Raw genomic sequence first — 24,647 nt, forward strand, 5'->3', positions numbered from 1 at the left:
CCAGGGGGGCTTGATTGCTGTAGTCTGGAGACCAGTTTTAATTCTAGGAGACCAGTTTTAATTTCCAAGCTTCACCTGGAGGCTGGCATCTCTGCCAGGTAGTTCTCCTCATTAGCCCCCTTTCTTCATTTTCATCTGTTCTTTGGCAACATACATTTTTTTTAATGTTCCTATATCGCATAGCTTCGTCGCGGTGGTTTTGTGCCAGGTTTCGGAAAAGAGAGCAGCTTCAGTGTTACAACTGAGCATGCTCCAAAAATTTAGAGCATGCTCTGAAACAGCTCAAGCGCATACTCGGTTTCTGACAACGATGTAGAGTTTGACACTCCACCAGTAAAAGAAACAGTGTGAATCCAAGCTTCATTCTGCATCTCTGTTTCTCAGAGCTAGAGTTGGACGCAAAACAATTCCTGATGCGACCTCATCCTGGAAAGCAAGAACCCGGAACAGAGAGTCGGCTCTTTCTCAGCTTTGGAGCCGAGGACAAAGGGCAGTGTTGCTAAATAGGAGTCTGCGTGAGATCACTGCACGCCCACGGCGGCAAAGAGTGTGCACAAACGTTTACGTATCGTCCCCATCAAACTTCGCTAGTGCGCGTTTTGAATTTGTATTTTCCCCGTTTTCCCTGCGGAGTCCCCGGTTGTAAAAAAATACAGAGGAAATTCCCCCTCTTTATTGCAGAATAGGACACACACACCCCAGAGAGATCTCTGCGTAGAGAACTTTTGAGTTCTTTTTTGTTTCTGTGGCGTAGTCACAACATATTTCCACGAAGGTCTGGTAGCCCTTCCCAGGTTTGCACATCTGGATTTGAGTCAATAGATGTGGATATGCACCAAATTTCCAGTCCTGGGTTCTAGTTTCTACTGAGCTAAAGTACGCACATGAGCTACAAACAGTGTTTAATATTAAAATTGCCCGTGCATGAAAAAAGCAGCGGAGACCGGCAAAACTCACAATTTTTGTTTTGCTTAGTTTTTAACCAGGATGGTATTGTTATGGAGAAGGGTTGCAAGCTTTCCGTAGAGGGAGATTTTAAAGTCTCGGGATTTTTAAAAAGCGTTTTGGTTCTTGTTCAATGGTTCTGAAAAGGGAGGGAGGAAGGCACAGCCACGATCCTAGGCGCATTTGGGGGTGGGGCGGTGCACGCATGTGGGTTTTAGTTCTGAGTAAACATTTCTAGGATCGGCCTCCCTATGTGGGACTAAGTCCTAAACAGCGGAGGGCTGGGGAGGAAAGACAGGCGCTGATTAAAAAAAACCAAAACCCGAACAAGCGAAGAAGTGCTCGAGAACTATGAGGACCAACCAAGAGCATCTTCCACGCTGCCCATTTTCCTCCTGGCAAAGGTGGTGCAAAGCGGTGTCTATGCAGCCAGGCCACGCCCACCGCGCATACAGACACCCCAACATCTTTCCACTGAGGATGGCAGGGGCGGGGCTAGAGTGGGGGCGTGGCTTAAGGGCGTCTGGGCGGAGCTAAAGGGAGACTAATCAGACAGGTTAAGAGAGGAACCAGCGGTGAGGGGGGGCTCTTGTGGCCGCTGGCAACGGTCCCGGCTCTGCAGCGCCGGGCCGGGGAAGCCGCCGGAAGACTGGCCCTGCGGAGAAGGGCCAGGAGCAAGACGAAGGAGAAGCGGCGGGCACGCCTGTCTCTCCGCCCGCTTTGGGGGAGCGGCTCCAGCGACTGCGGGAGGGGACAAGAGAACAGCCGCCGTCGCCGCCTCTTTCTCCAAAGAAGACGAAACAGGGGAGGTAACTGAGGAGTAGCGGCCGGGAAAGGGAGGCTTTTTTTGCTAGCCTAGCCGGAGGGAAGGCTGAGCTGAGGAGGCGCTTGCAGGCAGCCGCCTCCGCCCTTGTGGTGTCCAAGTCGGAATCCGGGACCGGTAAGACGGATTGTTGGTGCAGATTTCTCTAATTGCCCGGGCGCGTTTCGTCGGCTCCAAATTGCATTTCAGTCGGCGAGATTGACGTACTTCCAAGTGACTGTGCCTAGGATTGCAGCCTCCTGCCCCTTCCCCTCGTGTGACTGCCCGCCCGCCCGCCGGCCCAAGGCTTTTCTGGGCCGCCGCGTGTCTCTGCTGCTGCTTCTCCCTTCCTGCCCACTCGCGGGGCTCGGGGAGGGCATTGGGAGGGCGTCCCGGGCTTTGTCTTGGTTGTGTCTGGCTGGCTGCCGTCAGTCTCGGCGGCCCTGCTGCTGCCCTGCGAGCGAGTGCCGCTGCCCTGTCTCGTGCGGCTCAGGCGCTGGCGTGGCTGGTGCGCCGCCCTTCCCCGTGGCAAAGGTGAAAAGGGGGACAGGCGGAATCGAGTTGGGAGTGGGACCCTAGGCGGGGATTCCAGGCTCTCTCTCTCTCTCTCTCTCTCTCTCTCTCTCTCTCTCTCTCTCTCTCTGTGTTTGAAATCTGAAGCCTGCATAGGAAGGGGAGAAGGAGGCGTGCGATTGGAGTTGGAGAAGTGACGGGGGGGGGGGGGGAGAGGCGGACCGGGACTCCCCCTTCCCCCTCCCAGGGTATGAAAACCAAGCGCATCGCGGGTGCAGGGGGGGGGGGGGTGGAGAAATGAACAGAAGCGGAGCCGCGCCGCTGTTTCTGTTGCCTGGATCTTTGTGCTGCCGGGCGCTGAGTGCGTGTCCCTTATGTGTGATCTCCGTTGTGCTGGCGATGGAGGCGGGGAGGGGGGGGGGATGAGGATAGGGCGTGTGTCTGTTCGGAGTGGCGGAGCTGGGAAGCAGACGGGCCGAGCTCTCCCTTGCCTCAGTGAGTCTGCGGCTTCTCCCTGTCTCTTGGAGCCAGAAAGGGTTCTGACTCCGGAGAAGGAAGACCTTAGAGCGGGGGTGGGGGGGAGGTGAGAGGCTCCGGCCAGTTGATCAGCTGCAACATAACGCGAAACCTGGTCGAGTGGGACCCGGAGACAAAAGCCTCGGACAAATGAAAGGAGAGCTCCGCTGCCTGAATCCAACCGAGAAGAGTCGAACAGATGACAGAAACAGCACGCTGCACAGCAACAATGCGAGGGGGGAAGGAAACAGGGAGGGGAGGGGGAAAGAGGCGGAGGACTGTAAGTTAAAACGTGGCTCCGGAGGCTCCCGAATCTCCTAATGCCTGCGATCCCTGAACAAAGAACTGACTGCCAAGAGCTGTAGGGAAGTCCTGGCATATATAACCGAGGGTAGGTGCAGGGAGGTTTTAGCCTCGGGAGAAGCAAAAGGGCATAGAAAGGGTGTTGTGGGGTTTTGTGAAAGGTGAGGAAGGATACGCTGAGTCTTCAAGGTCACTTCTATCCCCTCCTTGGGTGTAAATCAAATAGGTTTGTCACTTCGCCCATGTAAAGCTTTGGGGGCAGGGAGGGTAGTTATTTGGTTTTCTGCTGCTAATAGAATGATTTCACCGTGTTGCACAGATCAGGAGTATCACTGTTTGATTTTATTGTGTTTGGACATCTTCCAACAAGTGGTTTTAATTGCTGGATAATGGGATTCCCTTGAGCATGTCAGTAACAAGTTTTTGTCCCCCCCCCCTTTTTTTTGGGTGATGCTTAATTCCAGGTTTGGGAGCAAGAGCGGGTGGCATGATACCTGCTGCTGAGATACATGGAGAGGTTTACTGAAGAAAAAAACGGGCTCTCAAGAAAAGCACTTGATGAATATCTCCTATGGAAAAAGCATCCCAGCGTTCCATCTCATGTTACGACTAAACCCTGATCTGAAGGACTTCCTCAAACCATAGAAGCTTGGGTGAATTTCAGCAAACTTGGTTCTCAATAAGTGAAGCGGGTTCGGTTCGTATCTCTGTAACGTAAACTGCATTCACACCAGGAAAAAGAAACCTTTTGTATTACATACTCCAAGTCTCATCTTGATGTGGGCAGCTTTTTGTGTAAACCATATAAATACATTTTGGAATGACTGGAATCTCGTGAAGCACAAATACTTGTGGGAATATTGCATGCTAGTATCTCAGCTTTCCTGCCTCCCCCCACCTCCGTGTTATCTGCAGTTCTGTGAATTGCAGATGTAGTCATGGCATTGTGCGATCTTCTACTATACCATATAGAAAGTATTACTGAGCCTTGGTATCAAACGTAGCTTTACCTCTGAATTGGATGGACTTTGATATGTTATGTGCTCTCAGGCCTTTGGAGGGAAAGGTGGCCTTTGTCTTCCCGAGATGCTACTGACTTCTTCTGTGTGGGGATGAAGAGTTCATGGAGAACATTGTCCTGTGACAGAGTCCCATGCAGCATGTGCATTGACTTGGATTTAAGGATCTCTCTTAAAATGACTCTTTAAGATTCCTTGTGGTTTCTGACTTGTCCCAAAGAAGGAAGTCCATACGATGGCTCAGACCAGTTTGCTGCAGGGAAAACAGTTTTATTGTCGAGAGTGGGTTTTTCATAAGCTTCAGCACTGCCTCCAGGAGAAGACAAGCTGCAGCAACAGCACTGCCAGCAAACCATCTGTCGTGCTCGATTCTGGTACCAATGCTTGTGTTGTCCCTGGAAAGGGTGCTGCCTGGGGTGTGCTGTTGGTAGGAGGGCCCGGAAGTGGAAAGACAGCCCTCTGGACTGAGTTATTGTGGCCAAGCTCACCTGCCAGTCTACAAAGAGGTTTGCACCATCATGCCCTGGCCTTCCACTTCTGCAGGGCTCAAGACTCGGACACACTCTGTGTTGGAGGGTTTATCCGAGGGTTAGTGGCCCAGATTGAACGCAGTGGGCTGATTCCTGGTTACGAGGACAAACTCCGAGATCCTGCTGTTCAAAACCTCTTGCAGCTTGGAGAATGTGAGAGGAACCCTGCTGAAGCATTTAAAAGGTAAATACTCTCCCCCCCCCAAAGTTATATTGGCCCCATTCATCTCTGTTGATCATATAAGTTATGGCCCTCATGAACGGTCAGAACCTACTTTTCATTGTAGTTAAGTTTGGGAGGGGAAGAAAAAATCTGCTATGGAAAAAAATGGGAATGGATTGCAGGTTGTCTGCAGAACCTCAGAAGCAGCTGATCAGAGGTGCAAGCTATTGTACAGGGAGGAGGGAAGAACAAAACGTAGCAGGTTAAAGAGAGAATTGGCTCTAGGACCTTGGAGGAGAAAATACTGGTGGGGTGAGCTTCCTTGCTGAAGTTTTGAACTGCTGACCCAGCAGAGAAATCGTTTTGTGTTTATTAGTAGTTTAAGGTTTTGTTTGGTGCTGCTGTTAGTGATGATGTTACTTTGCATTATAACAGGAAGTTTACTCCTTGTACCATAAGCTAGATTTTAAGCAAGATTGTTTTTATTTTATGCTGACTGGAGTGATATTGCTTGAGTTTTAAACTGGCCTTTATCAGGCTGCCTTCCAGGTTTCAGTCACTTTGGTACAGGTACAAAAGCAGAATTTTAAATTGTAATAAGGGCACAGTGTTAAAATACTGTAGACAAAAGCACAGTTGTAGCTCTATTCATGAATTACAGGGAATGCATGTAACAAAAATCTATGTACAATGTACTCTTTTCCTATATACACACAATTGAGTAATTCTCATGTTTCATTTGATGTACAGATAGATGATCATGTGGCTGTTAAATACCACCTTTTTCTAGGTAATGGACCTGTACGTGAATGTGCTTTGGCCATTTTTTACAAACTTAAAAAAAAATCACTTCATTCGTACCCCACCTTTCTCCCCATTGGGGACCCAAGGAGGTTTACATCGTTCCCCTCTTCTCTGTTTTATCCTTACAACAATCCTGTGAGGTAGGTTAGGCTGAGTATGTGTGATTGCCCAAGGGTGGCCAGCAAGCTTCCATAGCAGAATTGGGTCTCCTATTCAGACTCTCTAACCACTATGCTAAATTGACTGTCTCTCTGTGCACATACATTCATTGCAACGTGATAATAAAGCTAGCATTTCTTGGAATTGTGGAAGTAGAAGAATAAAGGCTGCAGTGAAGAAGAGACAAGATGCAATGTCTTGGGAGTGAGTGGATAGAGTAGATGCTCCTGATGAACCAGCCAAGCTCATCTGACTGAGATTATAGAAGTTCTTAGTATGTTTTGTGTAAAGCAAACATGGCTGATTATTAGCCTGCTGACAAAGTTCCAGCACTCACAGAGTGTGCCAGCTGGTTGTCCAGTTACTTTATAAATGCTTATTCAGAAAAAAGCTCTCTTGTTATGTGCGGCTGTATAAATATTTGTCCATTTTGTACTGTTAGAAGCCATATTGGTTCCCTTTTGGAGCAAGAAGTAGGGAACAGATATTTTAAGTAAATAATTGCACAAAGATATTCAGATGTTCACTGTAACACAGTGCTTACTTGTTAATGGCTTTTGATAGTTAGTAGGTGAATGTGGACTATTGTTTACCATGGCAACTTACTGTAGCGTGTATTTGACCGTTCTGTAAGCTGACTGTTTTGTAAGGAGAACATCTATATCTGATTGGAAATTAAGAGATTAAAAAATTGCCTTGCCTCATGGCAGGGTATTGTATAAAGCAAAATGAAGCATGCAGTAGAACATGTCTTGACCAGGTAGAAGAGATACTGGAGATACTGTAGTGTATATGATTTTTGAATGCTCATGCATATGAAACTATCCTGCAAGTAACACAACATGGAAAAAGGTTGTAGCAAAGCTTGCTCCTTGCATTAGTTTTCTGCTTTCCAGGAGTTGTTTACACAGGACAGTGTTTATAAATGCAATCTTCCACCTATGGTCTGAACTCTGAAGTGCTATAGTCTGTATTATAACCATACTACCTCAGTTAGAGTTCTGCTGTGGTAAAATCTACCACCTCAGTCTGCTGCTTGTGTGAATCATGCCTGAGGGCTGGCTTTGAAGTGGCTATCTGTAATCAGCTACAACCATTTACCAAATTATGTGTGTACCCAAAGGGAATCCTTAGGTGTCTGCACATTATGCTGGTTTTCATTGTACCAGTTGAAACCAGGAATTGTCCAAAGTTTAAGGTATACCAATATTTTATGGTATACCACTGTCTTGAAGAAAAGGTTGCCAAACTGTTCAAAAGCTATATTTTTTCTTCATATGATACTCCATACGATGTTTTCAAAACTACCTAGCATGTAATTGCAGTGTAGATCCTGTTTGAAGAACAACCTAAATCCTTTTCTCCTCTCCTGGTGCTCTGATCTCACCTCTTCTGTCTGTTGACGTTGTCAGTCATACATGTTGCTCCTTTGCTTTTAAGTGTTTGGTTTCAGTGGACTTAGGGCCACTTCATTTTGCTTTCAGTTGGGTGACTTGGTATAGCCAATTTGGTGTAGTGGTTAAGTGCACAGACTTATCTGGGAGAACCGGGTTTGATTCCCCATTCTTTCGCATGCAACTGCTGGAGTGACCTTGGGTCAGCCACAACTCTCTTAGAGCTGTTTTGCTCAAGAGCAGTTAGTTCTTGGAGAGCTCTCTCAACCCCACCTACCTCACAGGGTGTCTGTTGTGGGGAAGTGAAGGGATTGTAAACTGCTCTGAGGCTCCAAGTGAAGGGTGGGGTGTAAATCCAATCTCTTCTTTTTTGCTCCTTGTTTCCAGTGTGCTAAGGGTGAAAAGGTGATACCTGATATTTGTTGAACCCATGCCTGCTGAAATGAGCAAAGCACTCTATACAGCATGCTGTGGAATCCTGGGAGCTCCTCTCATTCTCTCTCTCTTTTTTAAATATCCAGATTGGTGAAGAATTCAGGTAAACTCAAAAGCTTGCACACTGTGTGTTGTGTTGTTTTTAGCTGGTATTCATGGAAGGTGTTGCTTGGCTTTTACTGTTGGATTTTGCTATGGGCCAGTGGAGCTACCTACTACTTTGGGCATATGGAAATAGCTGCTTACAGGAAGAATCAGCAAAGAAATCTTCTTGTGGCAACTGGCCTTAAAGCTCTGATACTGTTCTTCACACCTTCAGTTCTTTCTGTACATGCCCATCTGCTCTCCAGGACTTCTTTCCCTATTCCTATTGCCACGTTACTTTAACATGTTGCTTCACATACAACAGAGAGCTTCACCAAGCTATTTCCTTTTTTTTCAGGTTCCTCCTTGAGATCTATTTCTGTAAGGCTTTTTCTGAACCTTGACTACCCAAATCTTCAATGGCAGAGACTGTGCTACTTCTGTGTTTGTACAACACCTAGCACAGTGATGCCAAATAAATAGCAGTCCGCTTCTCTAGCTTGTTCTGTGTAATTATTTATATTAAAGCTATAGCTGAATCATGGGAGGAAGGCAGCACTATGTAGTGTATCTCAGAAGCTAAGAAGGGTTAATACTTGGATGGGAGTCCACCAAGGAAGACTCTGCAGAGAAAGGTACTGGTTAACTAACTCTGCCTCTCACATGCCTTGAAAACTCCTTGCTGGTGTCAAGAGAAATTGGTTGGCACTTAATATCTTACATAAGTGAGCCATAATAAATGTTGCCATTGCATATTTATTACCATGAATGAAAGAGAATTGTCAGTTGCCTCCTGTAACTGTTCTGCCTAGCAGTGAATAGGTGATCAGTCAAAAGTATGGTCAATGCTGTATATTTTTAAAGCATTGTTGCAGGTTCACTAGAACAGCAACAAGATACTGTTCATCAATGCTTCTGATAATTACAAAGACAAATTAGCTAATTTACTATGAAACACTGAAATAAACTTTAAAGTTTCTCATCTGTACTAATGATTGCAGTGAGTAGTACAATGCCAGCATTAGCTTATATTACAAATAAAAAACTGGTCTACAACTGGTTTTTTTAAGGCACATGTGGGAAGTTGGCACCATGCTGTTCCTTCAGGCATCATTAGCAATGTGCAGTCTGTTGTAGGCGCTTTATAGAGTAGATTGTCACTTCACATGGAGGGGATGCTCCAAGCAGTAAGGGAGCAAAAAGTCAAGGTTATGTCTTCTAGTGCTGCCTTTTTTTTCTTTGGAGATGCTGGGGCAACACCATCTTGCTGGTGAGCTGTAGAGAGAGCTTTATTTTGCTGCCTGATTGACTCCTGGCTGCTGTAGGTCTAGGTCACATGCAGTCCTGATTTCTGGTCTTGCTACAAATGGTACCATAACAAAAGGGTGGGGGCAAGTAAGTAGCCATGCACAGTGGTATTATTAACTTCATAGCATCTTGACCGTAATCAGGTGGGCCACATGTCTAATTCTTTGAATAAGACAAGGGGCACGTTTCTAGAATCCTGAAGGTGGAAGAAGGTGGTTGTGATAAATCATGGCAGAGTAGGCAATAGTGAATGATTAAGTGACTAATTATATTGATGAGGAATCTCATATGAGTGTACCTTTAATTTCTATGTAACAAAATAGATGGAAGGAGGCCTCTCTCTCTTTTTTTCAGTTCCAAGGACTGCAATATTTCTAAAAAATAAAAGGAAATAAGTAAACAGATTTCTTCTGTGGAAAGTAAAGCCTAAGTGTTCTGTAGTGAAGCACTGATTTGACGAATGGACAAGGTTGGACTGTCTTTATAATACCTGTAAACAAAGCTACAGCTTGAAGCTATGACTGCTCTTGGAATGCCTATAAAGTTTTGTCACAATTGGGCTAAAAAAGCACACCTTTTTTCTGTCCCTCCCTGTATTTACTCTGAAGATCCAAATCTGCTAGTTTATGTACTGCACAGACTTGTTAGAAAGTATTTAACTAAATATGAATTAATTTCTCTAAAATCCTCTACTGTGAACCTTTAATGTGTCTTGAACTTAAATGACTGACTCTTGAGAGAACAGGTTTCAGTGTGGCCAACAGCTTTCCTGCTTAAGGAGCATGGATTAGTAGTTGTTTCTGAATGTTTCTGTAGATCTCCTAAGAAATGCCCTAGCATTATCATCAGGATGAGTTTCCATATGTCTAAATACGTGGTGCCATGATGGAGACTCTCCATATTAATTGAGCCAGTTCGTATGATAATATGTTAACTCATGTATAGTCTATATATTGAGCCACTGCCACAACATCTTGTTTCTCAGAACCAAATCTTGTGGTAGTTATAATGGGGATGCCATGGTGTATGTTCAGCATTTTGGGCATCTGTATAAAAGTATCAAGATATTAAAAGCCCCCTACATGTACACAATGTTGTCAGTATAACCTATGCACTGGTAGTTTTAAGCAGGGAGGGTTCATTGGAAATGGTCTCTCCCAAGTGCCAGAATTACTAAGGCTACATGCAGATGATTGTGTGTGGACAGACTATAAAGATAAATCTGACAGGATAAATATTTTTCTATACGTGCAAAGAATTTTTACTGGCTCATTGGTATGCAGTTAGCTTCCTTCTATCATATATTTATATCCATTTTTTTTATTTTTGCATACACAATAAACATACTTCTAGCACATGTTGTGGCTAAGCAATAAAACATGAGTTCTAAGTTTTACTTTCCTTTTGTGTCTTCAGTTATTGAAGTTCTCTGTGGGCTGAGAAGAGTCAAGCAGTGTGCACAGAAGATACTTATTGTCTTTGACTCAACTCCCATTGCCTAAAACACTTTTGTTGGGGTGATCTTGCTTGTGAAACTGTAGGGATGGGGGAAGAATTCCTCACCAACCCCTGCTGTGAGACAGTACACTTTTATCTCACAGCCTCTACAAGATAGCTTATGAGAAGAGAGGGTGAGCTGAGGAATGCCCAAGAAGCCCTGTTGCTGAGGATGACAGAATCTCTGGGCTCATGACAAACGATTCCTTTTCCATCCGTATAGTGATCAACCAAGCACCCAGTGTGAGCAAAGCTCATCCTCAGAAACATACTAGGTTTGAAAAGTCAGTAAGACTAGGGTGACTGGTATGTCTCTGAACCCTAGCAGAACCCTAGCAGAACCCTATTACAAGCAGATTAATCTCTGTCCTACTTGTTTGTCACCTTTTTCACTGAGACTCAAGGTGAATCACAGAATTAAAAACAAGGCAATAAACACAGCATAAAAACTAAAAACACTGGGGAAAGGACAGTATAATATAAACAGTGCAATAAATCTGGATTGCATTGCTAGCAATGCATTCCAGGCAGCACAGAATATACAGTTAACTAAAATATCATAAGCATTACAACACATTTCCTTTACAGAAATGCCCTTCATGGTATATGTTCTGGTGCACTGATCTGGATAGCCCAGGCTAGTCCAGTCTCATCAGACATTGAAAGCCAAACAACATCAGCCCTGCTCAGTATTTGGATGGGAGTCCACCAAGGAATTCCAGGGTCACAGCACAGAGGCAGGCAATGGCAAACTCCAATGAGCATCTGTTGCCATGAAAACCCTATTGGGTCATCGTAAGTCACCTGTGACTTGCTGGCAAAAGAAAAAAAAAAGTCCTAGAGAAGTGCTAAAAGTGTTGGAGCCTTCTAGACCTCTTTAGGCAGGTCATTCCACAAGGTAGGGCCCTCAATAGAGAATGGGCAAGTATAGGCAGTGACTGGTCTCACCCACTTGCAAGTTGGCACTGTGGCTTAGATGAGTGACGCTGCTGCACTTTGGTGTAGTGGTTAAGTGTGCGGACTCTTATCTGGGAGAACCGGGTTTGATTCCCCACTCCTCCACTTGCACCTGCTAGCATGGCCTTGGGTCAGCCATAGCTCTGGCAGAGGTTGTCCTTGAAAGGGCAGCTGCTGTGAGAGCCCTCTCCAGCCCCACCCACCTCACAGGGTGTCTGTTGTGGGGGAGGAAGGTAAAGGAGATTGTGAGCCGCTCTGAGACTCTTCGGAGTGGAGGGCGGGATATAAATCCAATATCATCTTCATCATCATCTTTAGTACTCTGTGGTGGTTTACTGTGGGCTGCTTCATGCATTTTAGTAAATTTTTAACCTGGCTTGCTTCCAAGGAGCCCAGGACAGTGTACATTGTTCACTGCTGCGGTGATATTCTTACAGCAACTCTGTGAAGTAGCCTGGGCTGAGACAGAGGGACTGGCCCAAAGTCACCCAGTGTGTCATAGCAGCATGGGAAATCAAACCTTGGTTTCCAGATCCTAGTCCAACAGTAGTTACTAGATTTCTGTTTAAAAGTTAGCAAATGGATGGTTTCCATCATTTTCACAAGTGGCCAGAAGATCTAGCTAAACACATTAGGAACCACTTTCATGCATATGGTTAAAGTAACAGTGATAGACAGGAGGCTGTCCACCCCTGAGGCAAAACAGCTCAGCTGAGCCTATGGGGGTGCTGTTCCAGCATCCAGTCATCTTTCAGAGGCGAGAATGGAATGTGGGAGGGAAGCGCATCAGGATGGAGTTCAGATCTGCCTCAGGCAGAGGGCAGTGATAGTTTGGGGGTCTGTCTCAGTAAAAGAGCAAACAGTAGTTCTTGGTAGGATGGCAGAGTGGTATAATTTTACTTTTGAGAGAGAAAAGACTATCAGGTGTATCTCTGGTGATGAGCAGACCTTGTATCGTTTAGTCTGATTGTTGTCAAAGAGCAGGCTGGTGTGGTGTTGGTGGAATCCCTTGTGGGCAAAAGGATCTAACCTAGTAGCTATTCAGTGAAAGCCTGTTTGTATCTTAAAGCATTGAAGTAAATTAAAACTACACTCTGAGGCCATAACTAACTTAAACTTATGTGCCACATTCATGTTTCTCCTTTGACTGCCTGGATATCTATGCTGATCTGTTCTTTGAAACCAATACGTAGACAGATCTTTGCTATTTCCTTACAGCTCCTGTCTGAGTGATCTCCATGTTCTGCTTGTTGGCCACAAAACTTACCTTGCAGCAGTGAACCCAAAGTCCTTACACTAACGTCCCTAAGAACATCTTGTAACTGATTGGAAGGTTTGCTGTTTAAAACAAACTTGATGCCCCAATTATAAGAAGTATGTGGCATCTTTTCAGTTGACAGAAGAGTCCTGTCACTGTGTATACTGTAATTGCAGATGGGAGCAAACAACCTTAAATTACAGATGTACATATACAATGTTCTTAGTATGTACATTTTTGTAATGTGTGATACCCCAGGTAATTGAAAGGACCATTGATATTAAACCACTTCCAATTTTTGGCCACCATTTCAGAAATAAATGGGTTTCATATGTTAAGTATTCTGCCTCAGATGGAGAAGGTTAATTCTTGGACACTGAGAAGGAATCCTTTTTAATATATTTTAGAAACATCCTTTTAGACTTCATTGGCCAGTGGCTTTGTTTAAATTTAGGTCATGTATAATTATTATGGTGGTGGTAGATTTTGTTCTATTTTGACTTGAGGAAGGGAGTTGTTTTTCCTAACAAAGATGTTTGTGGAAGTTCAGACATACAGTTGCCTGATTGCAGGGGGGTTTTGTTTCCATGAAATATCTCATACTATCCATTCTTGTTCTGCATATTTTCTTTGACTGTCTCTTTTTGGTCCCTCTGGCTTCAAAGGCTGTGAAAATTAAAGTTTAATAGCTTTCCTCTTAAACACAGCTGGACAAGTGGACTGTTCCTAACTTTAAAACACAGCTGTTGACACAGTCTTCCAGAAATGCAAGCAGGTTTAAGCAGGCTTGAATCAGAGAAAATTAGACATGCCATCACAGACTTTGCCCGCTAGTCCCACACAGTGTAATCATCCTTGCTATCAGGCAAGTGTGAACACATGAAACTGTCCTTTGTTGACTCGGACCATTGTTCTATCAAGGGCATCATCTTTTCTGACCAGCAGCAGCTCTCTAGGGTCTCAGTAGAGATCTTTTATATCACCCATTACCTGATCCTTTTAACTAGAGATGCAGGGAATTGTACCTGAGTCCTTTATGCAAACCAAATGCTATTAAAACAACTTTGTTGATGGCTAGGTTTGTATGGAGCAATCTTAATCCTAAACCAGTCCCTCCTCTCCACATGTTCTTCCAAAACAGATAGGTTTGCAGCCCATTTTTTTTAGAATATGAGCATATACTTACAGCCTGATCCTAAGCATGTTTGTTCAAAAGCAAGATCCAGGTGGGTAGCCATGTTGGTCTGAAGCAGTAGAATAAAGTTAGTCCAGTGGCATCTTTAAGACCCACAAAGTTTTATTCAAGGTATGAACTTTCATATGCACACTTCTTCAAATAAGTGTGTGCATGCGAAAACTCACGTCTTGAATAAAACGTTGTTGGCCTTAAAGGTGCCACTGGACTCTAGCTTTGTTCTACTCAAATGCAAGTTATTTCTCAAGTAAAAGGGTACAAGATTGTAGCTTTAACCTCTTAAATCAGTGTGACTTCTATGAGACTTGGGCACACCTGTCTTTCTCTGGATTGGATCACAGGGCTGCAAGAGCTTGTTTTTGTTTACAAGACACATCTGTAGAAAGGTATCTGCCTAGATTTACATGAAGTGTAACTTGCATTTGTAGCACTAGATTATTTAGTAGGAACTTTTGGGTCAGCTCTGCTCTGAGTTTCTATAACCAATTAAGAAACAGTGAGTTTCTGTAGACATGATCAATTGAGCACTGTTGACATGCAAGGGGTTTTTTTTTCTCACTGCAGTTTGCATAGGGAACTCACCTGGATAGCCCAGACTTGTCTAGTTTTGACTCATCTTGGAGACTAAGCAGGATCAACCCTGGTCAGTATTTGTAAGGGAGACCACTAAGGAATATTAGGGCCATGATGCTGAGGCAGGCAATGGCAAACCATCTCTGAACATATCTTGCCTTGAATACCCTATGGTGTCACCATAAGTCAGCTGTAACCTGATGGCAACCCCCCCCCCCCCCCAAAAAAAAAAAACAACAACCTTACTTAGGAAGTTTCTTATCTAAGACTGTAATTTTATGCAAACAGTCTTGGGAATAAGAACCATTGACATCTGAGTTGGCATGCATAGTGTTTGGCTGCAAAAGCCACGGGGAATATGCTATGCAACAGTACTATTTCATAGTTCATCCTTTATAATATAAAAAGGATTCACTTCTTTTCCAAGTAGCAGAGAGCACCAGAAATATTACGTGTAAGCTGTACATAAGTTATTTCAGTGTTACAACAGTATATACAACATTAATAATGTAAATTTTCTGTTTCTGATGCATCCCCAAGATTTGTTCTGGGCATTGTTGAGTTTCTTCATGTAGTTAAGCTTTTAATCAGTACAATACTTAACATCAAATTTAAGAGTAGGCTGGTATATAATTATCACCCAGAGGAATAAATTAATCTTAATACACAGTTGCATTTAACTCAGTGGTAGAAGAGAAGAGGGATATGCCCATAAGTTTGTTTTACACTGAGCAGTAGAATAAAGTGAGTCATTGAGAACTAAAAGCACAGATAGGAGACTTGCAATGCAATGGAGAAATGGTGTGGTCATTACTTTTCTGGGTTCAAGGCTCATACAGTTGATAAGAGCTTATTGGTGTGGTTGAGTGTAGTAGTGTCAATCCAATATTTTTATCAATTAGTTTTTGCTGTTGTACCATAAATAAAATGAAAATTGAAATTAAAGTGAGCAAATGGATCAAAATGTACCCCCATGAAATCTAGGATAGAGTAAAGCACGCACTTGGTATAAAGAAGATCCTTTACTTTCAATCCCTTGTATTTTCTCATAGAAGTTTTCTGTTAACAAATCTTGGTTAACTTTAAAAAAAACATATTCAAATGGGCATTTTGCTGGAGTAGCTGTCCAGCCAGGCCAGAACCTTTAGGACTAAGAAGAAGGGAGGAAAGGAATTACTTTGGCTGGAATTACTTTACAGTATGCTTCTGTATAGCAACTGGAAGGTACCCCCATTGGAAAAAAAATATTATTTGAGAGGCTGAAATTGGCTGCTTGGGGGCCAGTGTCCTTTCTGTGTTGGGGTGGGAATGATTTCCCATGTGTGTGAATGAGTGTGCGCATGCCTGGGGAGTGTTCCAAATATTCAGCAACTCCTTATTTGTCTGTGAGTGGCCCTGTGTCACTGTACTGCTTGTTAGCACTGGATTACTAAGACTTTTGATAGAGGAAATGAGGATTTAAACCGCATTTTACAAATGATTTTATCAAGAAACCTAACTACTCAGGTTTGACTGTATGCTTTATTACTGTGGGTGCTGAATTGCTGGAAAACAAAACATATACTCTGTTTTTGTTTTGTGTTTAAGAATATAGTATCACCTTTGCAAGAATGATAAGCATAACTGGATTTCCCTTCTCTAATATGATGTATTAGATCTGAGGCAATTCCCTAATTCTTTTGTGGTGAGTTGTTCAATTTCAAAATTGTTCCTAAACTTTGTAGAGGCAATCCTGGAAAATATCCCAGTAGCTCACCTTGAAGCATGAGGAGTGAGCATTCCATAGTAGTAAATCAGTAAGTCAGTCATCCTCCCATTTCTATATTGTCTCATCAGGCTGTCTTCTAGATGTTTGAGAGACTCTTTACACTATTATTCCTATCAATGAGCCTGTGAACTATTACCAGCGTTCATATGAAGGTTAGTTTTAATACCCTCTTTTTTGTGTGCTTTAGTTTCTTTAATATTAAAAAATGTAAGCATTGGAGACTTCTTAGAAAAGAGTGTAGATCAGGGATGGTCAAACTTGCTTCATGTAAGAGACACACAGAACAAATGTCAGATGTTTGAGAGCCACAAGATGTGAACATCAGATGTTTGAGGGCAGGCAGGAAGGAAGGCAAATATATGAGCAGGGAGGAGAGGTGGAAATAAAGCAACTTTAACTTTAAATGAAGAAAAAGATATTGGATTTATATCACGCCCTCCATTCTGAAGAGTCTCAGAGTGGCTCACAATCTCCTTTACCTTCCTCCCCCACAACAGACACCCTGTGAGGTGGGTGGGGCTGGAGCGGGCTCTCACAGCAGCTGCCCGTTCAAGGACAACGTCTGCCAGAGCTATGGCTGACCCAAGGCCATGCTAGCAGGTGCAAGTGGAGGAGTAGGGGATCAAACCTAGTTCTCCCAGATAAGAGTCCGCACACTTAACCACTACACCAAACTGGCTCTCCGTCAGTTGGCTTGGAGAAATGATTTAAAGAGACAAATGCCTTCTCCAAGCCAGCCAGTGGGGCAGTGGGGGCTTTGAGAACCACACAGTATGTGTGAAAGAGCCACACGTTGCTCCCGAGCTGCACTTCTGATGTATATTCTTCTCATAAAGAATAAGAAGACTGCAGATTTATACCCTGCCCTTCTCTTTGAATCAAAGACTCAGAGTGGCTTACAATCTCCTATATCTCCTCCCTCCACAACAGACACCCTGTGAGGTGGGTGGGGCTGAGAGGGCTCTCACAGCAGCTGCCCTTTCAAGGACAACTCCATTCCAGCAGCTACAAGTGGAGGAGTGGGGATTCAAACCCGGTTCTCCCAGATAAGAGTCTGCACACTTAACCATTACACCAAACTGTTTCTTCATGTGACCATTGCCTGGAGTCCTCTGTTGAGCTGTTAGCATAGAGAATGATTATTTCATATTAACAATTGAAATCTGTTTACAAGATTTTCCACAGGACTGCTGTTACTGCTCCCTCACAGTTCATCTCACCAATTATGCCTCCCTCAGACCAGTGCTGTGTGGCTTGGTTCTGAAATGGAATTGTTGCATTTAAACCACCCTGTAAGAATAGAGCTCTTGTTTCTTGAGCACTGGAAATTCAGTTCATTCCATTGCTCCCTTTTGAGAAACCACTATCCTCAACAGAACTGAAACATTGGGTAAACACACAATGAAGAAACAGACTCTATTGTGGCTTTTCTGAGTGGGGGTTTGTACATTGAAATTTAAAGCCAACCCAGTCATCTGGGGCATGTTGTATCCTTATGGAACTCCCATGAGTTACATGAGTATTTTTTCATAGTACTTCAGTTGTACAGAACTCCCATGAGTTACATGAGTATTTTTTCACAGTACTTCAGTTGTACATATTCACTATATGTGCATATTTACATATTCCTGCTTAATCATTGTCCTTTTTGTGGGAGGGTCTCCTGTTTTTTTCCCTTTTATGGATGACTTGTTACATTTTTGCTAGTAGAGTTCACAAAATCATAAGAGTTGGAAGGTACTTCCAGGGTCATCTAATCCAACCCCCTGCACAATGCAGGAAATTCACAAGTACCTCCCCCCTTCACCCCCATGACCCCTGCTCCAAGCTCGGAAGATGGGGGAGAAAAACCCTCCACAAGATCTCTGGCAAAACTGGCCTGGAGAAAAATTGTTGCCTGACTCCAAAGTGGTAATCGACATTTCCCTGGGTGTGTTAAGAAGGGGCCACAAGACCCAAGCACTGATGCAATGCCTCCTGCCCTCCTTTTCATGATCTGCCCGAGTTCACAGAATCAGCAGTGCTGTCAAATGGCTATCAAGCCTCTGTTTAAAAGCCTCCAAAGAAGGATAGCCCACTCAAGGGAGCCTGTGTTCCACTATGGAACCATTCTAACTGTCAGGAAGTTTCTCCTAATGTTTAGCCAAAAAGTCTTTAATTTAATTTCAACATCTGCCAGGGTGTTTAAATGGGGGGGGGGGGAGCTGTGGGACTGCCTTGCCACCTCTTCACCTTTTAATCTGGTTCTCTGTCCATTTAAGAACCCAGCTGGCCAGCAGGGTCTTTAAATGAGGGAGAGTCACAGGGCTGTTTTTGCCACCTCTCCACAAGGCCCTTATCTGGACACTATGGGTGCATTCACATACACTAAATAATGTGGTTTGCAACTGGATTTTTATTGTTTAAGAATAGCAAAATCCATTTACAGTCACCACATGAAAGTACCCAATACTTCTGTTCATATAGCTAAATTACAGTTGCCTTTTTAGCTACCACATCACACTGCTGTCTCATGTTCAGTGTATGGTCCACGAAGATCTCTAGATCCTTTTCACACAAAGTACTACCAAGACAAGTCTCCCACACCATATAAATATGTATTGGATTTTCCTACATAGATGCAGAACTTTACATGTATCCCTATTAAAATTCATTCAATTTGTTTTAGCCTAGATTTTCATTCTGTCAAGATCATCCTTTATCCTGACTCTTTCTTCTGTTATATCTATTATCCCTCCCAGTTTAGTATCATCTGCAAATTTAATAAGCATTCCCTTTATTCCTTCATCCAAATTATTTATAAATATATTAAACAAAACAGGTCCCAGGACAAATCCTTGAGGGACTCCACTTCACTCCTCTCCGAGAAGATGAGTGGTTATTCACAAGCAGTCTTTGGGTGGAATTTGTCAACCAGTTACAGATCCACCCAATAGTACTAGGATCCAAAACACATTTTACCAACTTGTCAACAAGAATATTATGTGAAACCTTATCAAAAGCCTTACTGAAATCGAATTAAACTGTGTCTACAGCAAAGTAGTGACTTTCTCAAAAAAGAGAGATAAGTTGATAGCATTGTTATTTTTCAGGACTCATTTCCCTTGCCAGGTAGGGAATGAATGCATCAGATCTCTTGTTGCTCATTTTTGCTAAGGCACTGTTTGATTTACAGTCCACTATTTTACACTCTGCAGTTGCTAATGGCATGGCATATTTCAGGAAATTCACCAGCTGGCTAAAAATGGGGAGAACTGGGTTCAAATTTCTGCTTGGCCATATGGTTCATTTCTAGTGCAGTACTAAACAGTGTTATACCATTCTTATCCCATTGACGTTAATGGATGTAAAGAGATTATCTTTGTTTAGGATTGCACTGCAAGTGGGTTCAACTGGACCTGTCACAGTCTCTCAGCCTAACATACAATGTAGAATTATTGCGAGGATATAATGGAGCAGGATGTACCATGTATACCATGTATTCTTTAAGTTTCTTAGATCAAGGGCAGAATAAAAATGTGATAGATAAACATTATGTTTTTCGCTGTATGTTTTGCTTGTGGGATAAGCTGTTGCAGAGCAAATGAACACACTGTACAGAAAACCAAGAATAGCCTTCAATAAAATGAAATATATAGGGGCAGCTTACAAAGTGACCCTTTGCAGATAGGGCTGTTACTAACATTTCCCTGTTTCTATTCGGGAATTGCTGAGAGTTATGCCAAAAGCAGGGATGGGGAACTGGGGATACCTTCAATGGAACAGTACAGACCAAGGACATATCCCTCTGAGTGATTTCTCTAGGACTTCTGAATGCTTTTTTCCTTTGTTTCTCTGAATTAAATCCAAGCAAATTGAGACAACAAAATCATGATCTTCCATCCCCGTTTTCCTACACTTGCTTTCGAGTTCCATCCTTACCTCTTACTCAGATGCAGGTTTCTCTTTTTAGTTTATTAAATTGAGGCCAGATTGGGAAATGTGGGAGGTCAGCCACTGAATTCACTGCACCTTGAAAGAACAACTTGAAGACGCTCTGCCCCCCACTCCAATATTTTACAGTCTTCCATCTTTCCATTATAATTCAGTATTGTTTGATTCTAACTAGTAGGAATGGACTAATTATATTAGATTTTATCATTTTAATCCGTTATTGTGAAACACACATTTCAGCAGTAGGTTAAATAACTTATAGCTTTAAGCAATGGATTTTTTACATTGGTTTTAAGTTACATCATTCTGAGTGTATAGGGGGTAAAGCATTTTTATAGGGCTCAGGGTTGGATCCAACCAGATTTTCTTTGGGTTCAAGGATGGAGGCTGATCTTGCTCACTTCCTACCCTTACTGTAGCCCCCATTCTGCATGACTTTTCCCGTTCACAGGTGCCACAGTCAGCATAGCCTTTTGGTGACTAAAGGTGCAACGTTTTTCTGTGGCAGCACCAAAAGAGTTGTTAGGATCAAATCTTGTACCTACTACCCTCTGAGGTGAGCTGCTATCGTGTCCTAATGACAGACTGAGCATATACTAGTGATTTACCAAAGGCAACCAGATAATTATGTTCAAATTAGGATTTTAGCCTTTGCTGTCTGATCCAGTAGACCATGCTTGATTCAGGTTTCTGTAGCATTTCCCTTAATAGTTGGTGTAGAAGCATTGTAAGATACAGTACAAGTTACAACCAATTTATGATGGTGTGGAGGCACTTGTACATCAACTCTCAAAAGCAAAACAGGTCTTAATCTATAGCAGGAGTCTCCAGTCTTTTTGACCCTGTGGATACCTGTGAATTTTGATAGGGGATAGTGAGTGCCACTCCAGAACGGCTGCTATAGGAGGATGAGCCAGACACAAAATCTTCCTTATCATTAACAAAAAGATCCTCAGGAGTTAAATAAAATAAATGAAAAGCAGGAAGGAAGGGAGAAAATAAAAAAGAAGGAAAGGCTGAAGGGGAACTGGAGCCACAAGTCTGGATGCTTTCTAATCCTCCTGTTCCTTCAGTTGCCGCTGCTGCTTTTACATCCTTGGAAAACATTTTCATTTGAAAGAGATCGGTCATTAACAAGCCCTGCCTTACAAAGATCCCACCCACTTTCTGAACAACTTGGAAGATACTGGGGAAGCACTGACAGGTGCCATGGTGCCTACAGGCACCACATCAGGGAATTCTGGTCTAGTCACTACCTGATTGGGAGACCTACTGGGACCCCCTGTGTGTGCTGAATTGGGTTCCATATTTGATGGTGAAAGACTGGCAGAAATGGACAGGCTCAGAATATAAAGAAAACCCTATATTACACTTTCACAACTGAGAAAGAATCCATAGTAAATACGCATAAAATTCATTCAGATTTCCTCCACTGAAATTGTAGTTGTGATGCTGAAATGCTATGTAATGCATGGAAATCTTAATAATAACTGATTCCAGGACCATGTCTTCTTTTTAAAAAAGTTCTTTTTCTTTCTTTCTAGTGTCTTTTTGTGACTTCGTGTATAAATACGTTTTAAAATGTAGCTTGGTTTATTCAGGAACTATCCAAACAGCCCATAGGCTGTTGGACTTTACCACTACAGTTAAAGGCTTTTTTAAAATGTCTTTTTTCCCATAGCACTCTTGCTTTTGCTGAACATATCTACTAGGAGAGAGAGGAATTTCTAGCCATAGATAGCATAAATTGTTTTAATTCTAGATCGAGATAGCAGACAGAATAATTTTTTGTGTAATTTAGATGTGGATATGTTCCAAAAAGTAGCCATATTAGTCTGTTGTAGCAAGGTTTTAGTTTAGCTGTGTTATGCCTCATGAATGGAAGTGAATAACTAAAGGTAAAGTTTGATTTTAAAAAATAGAGTGCACATTACCATAAATGGAAAGAAGTTCCATTAGCTGTTTTGGGAGCATATCAAGAATACTTTGACAGAAATGAACTCATTTCTGTATTAATACTGGTTGTTTTATTATAGATTGCAGACCTTTGAATGCTTGGAGGACTTGAGCTTAACATGTTAACGAGCTGTAAAATAATAAAACAAAGATAGCGATGTCTGAAGCAGGCTTCAGCAAAGGCAGATTTATATAAGGATTTGGTAACGCTGGAAGCATAGATGCTGAGTTTTCATAAACATTGGTGTTTTTCTTTCCACATATGAAACATGCTGGATTGATGTTGTTTATTATGGACATTAAAATAACATGCATAAGTTCTGATAAGTGCATGTTGAATGTGTGAGAGGCATCCATTGTTCCATTTCACTATTGTTTGGGGTGCCATTCATGATGACGGCGATGATTAGCCTCTCATATTGCCACAATCAAAAAGACAATGTTGTGTGTATATAGATAGTTGTATATAAAGGTAAGGTTTTGTGTTTAAAATATTGCATAGAAAATGAGTGAATTTTATTTATATCTTTTTCACTTCTCAGCTTATCTATTTTAAAATAATATAATGTAACTCAGAAATCTAGAATAAGTGATCAAGAGCTAAAAAGAATATAATTCATCTTTGGACACAAATGTCTTAATACATTCACATCTGTGTTAAGGAGATAATTTCCATCTAAAATACGAAGAGCTAGTACACAAAATAGTCCTCTTGCAGAGATTTGTAATAGTTGATTGTGCGCAAAGATGATACTCAATGATTACAAAATAATAATAATAATAAACAACCCAAATCCTGCTGTTGTCCCTATATTCAAGAAAGGAAACAAATGACCCAGATAATTACATATTTGGTAGCCAATCTTTACTGGAAGCTGGATAATCATTAAAGAAATAAACGGTAGAAGAATTTAACAACAGAAGTAAGGCAGCATTAAAGTTAGTTAATGTGTTCTTCCTGTGACTTCTTTTTAAAAGAGATTTAACTCCTTGAACAAAGATTTTGATGGATCTGATTTTAGTGTTCACTAAAGGAGTAGTGCATGGTGAGAAACAGGGTGCTAAAAGGTAAAAGTTCAAATGGAAAAATTAGTAAAATTTAACTAGCTGTCATTCCTTGAGTCTATAGCGCTCAATATTTTATTATTGACTTTGGAAAGGAGAATAGGATGCTGATGATATCTGCATATGAACCTGTTAAGACTCACTGTTAATGTAAAGAAATGGAAAACTAGCAGGATGCATGGAATGACCTCATGAAGCAGTGTAATGGTAATGGAATGTGATTCATTAGTGCCAAAGAGAAAGAAGGTTATTATTTTTGGAACTGAAACATATTCAATGATTGTCTCAGCACTGGAGAAATGAGAATACAAAAGAAATGTAGGGATTCTATTTGAGTAGAATGGTGATAATACTACCAGTTTGGGGCTGCCAAGGAAGCAATAGCAGGTTTTAAAACATTATAGGGCACAGCATTTCTATGTGGATGTTAAATGCAATCAAGTGGCTTCAAGCTCATGGTAACCCTATGAAATAATGTCCTCAAAACATCCTATCATTAACTTAGGTCTTGCAAACTGAGGGCTGTGGCTTCAACTAATAACTGCTTAGTTATAAGGGCTTAAATCAATTTGGCATGTTTCATCAATATGTTGGTTCCACTGGAAAAATGGGGGGGGGATTTTACTGGAAACAAATTATTGGCAGTATTGTTATGTAAAACTTATTATGACATTTCTGGAAGCTTTTGCTTGTAGACATCTTTATTCTTTTGTTGTCTGCTGTCTCTTTTTATGTCTCTCAAGGGAAATTCTTTCACTACTGCAAGAGTGCGTCTTTATCAAATGAAAACCTCAGTTTTGCCTGATTATTCCTTGTTTGTTGTGTGGTATAGATGCACAAAGGAAAATGCTCAAGTATGCAGAGGTATTTATAAATGCTATGAATCTGAACTTCCCAACACTTGATTCTGCATGTTCATTATGTTCTCAGCTAAAAATTTTTGTCATCATTGCACTTCTGGTGCAGCCCTAAATATTTTACCACCAGTTGTTGTACAGGTATGATTGTGGGTATGTAAACAAACATGGCTTGGCTCAGATGCTTCTCCAAAGCTTCCCAGCTTGCTGTATCATGAGACGAGACCAGGGGTAGCCAAACTGTGGCTCAGGAGCCACATGCAGCTCTTTCACACATATTGTGTGGCTTCCAGAGGTCAAGGAAGAACAATGCAGACTTACTTCCAAGTAAGCATGCTTAGCATCGGGAGCTGAGTCAACCGCTGAATGCTAACCCAGAAGTAGGTGCTGTGTGTGAATTAGGGAAGGAGGGGGAAATAGGCAGGCTTGCCTCCCCCACAGAGGTTGCTTGGAGACCTAGAGTGGGGAAAGAGCAAAAGAATTGAGGGAGCCACTAGAGGGAGGGGTGGAATTAAAGAGGGTGGTGCAGGGTTCCCTCTTAGTTTCAGAGCTCTTGTATGAGCTGTATTTACTAACTGTGGTGTCAAGGCATAATGATGCAAATGGTGATCAG

The 24,647-nt window shown here is 42.4% G+C and overlaps 1 protein-coding gene across 1 annotated transcript in view; it reads left to right on the forward strand.

Moving 5' to 3' along the window:
- The first annotated feature begins 1,516 nt into the window (after positions 1-1,516).
- ANKRD50 (ankyrin repeat domain containing 50) overlaps positions 1,517-24,647 on the forward strand; it is a 59,892-nt gene continuing 36,761 nt past the window's right edge. Inside the window, exons 1-2 of the mRNA XM_060246814.1 lie at positions 1,517-1,754; positions 3,544-4,812. Of these exons, the coding sequence (XP_060102797.1) occupies positions 4,334-4,812 (479 nt within the window). The 5' untranslated portion in view covers positions 1,517-1,754; positions 3,544-4,333. The remainder of the gene's footprint in view (positions 1,755-3,543; positions 4,813-24,647) is intronic.

Source organism: Heteronotia binoei, chromosome 9 (genome assembly GCF_032191835.1).
Source record: "Heteronotia binoei isolate CCM8104 ecotype False Entrance Well chromosome 9, APGP_CSIRO_Hbin_v1, whole genome shotgun sequence".
Taxonomy (NCBI): domain Eukaryota; kingdom Metazoa; phylum Chordata; class Lepidosauria; order Squamata; family Gekkonidae; genus Heteronotia; species Heteronotia binoei.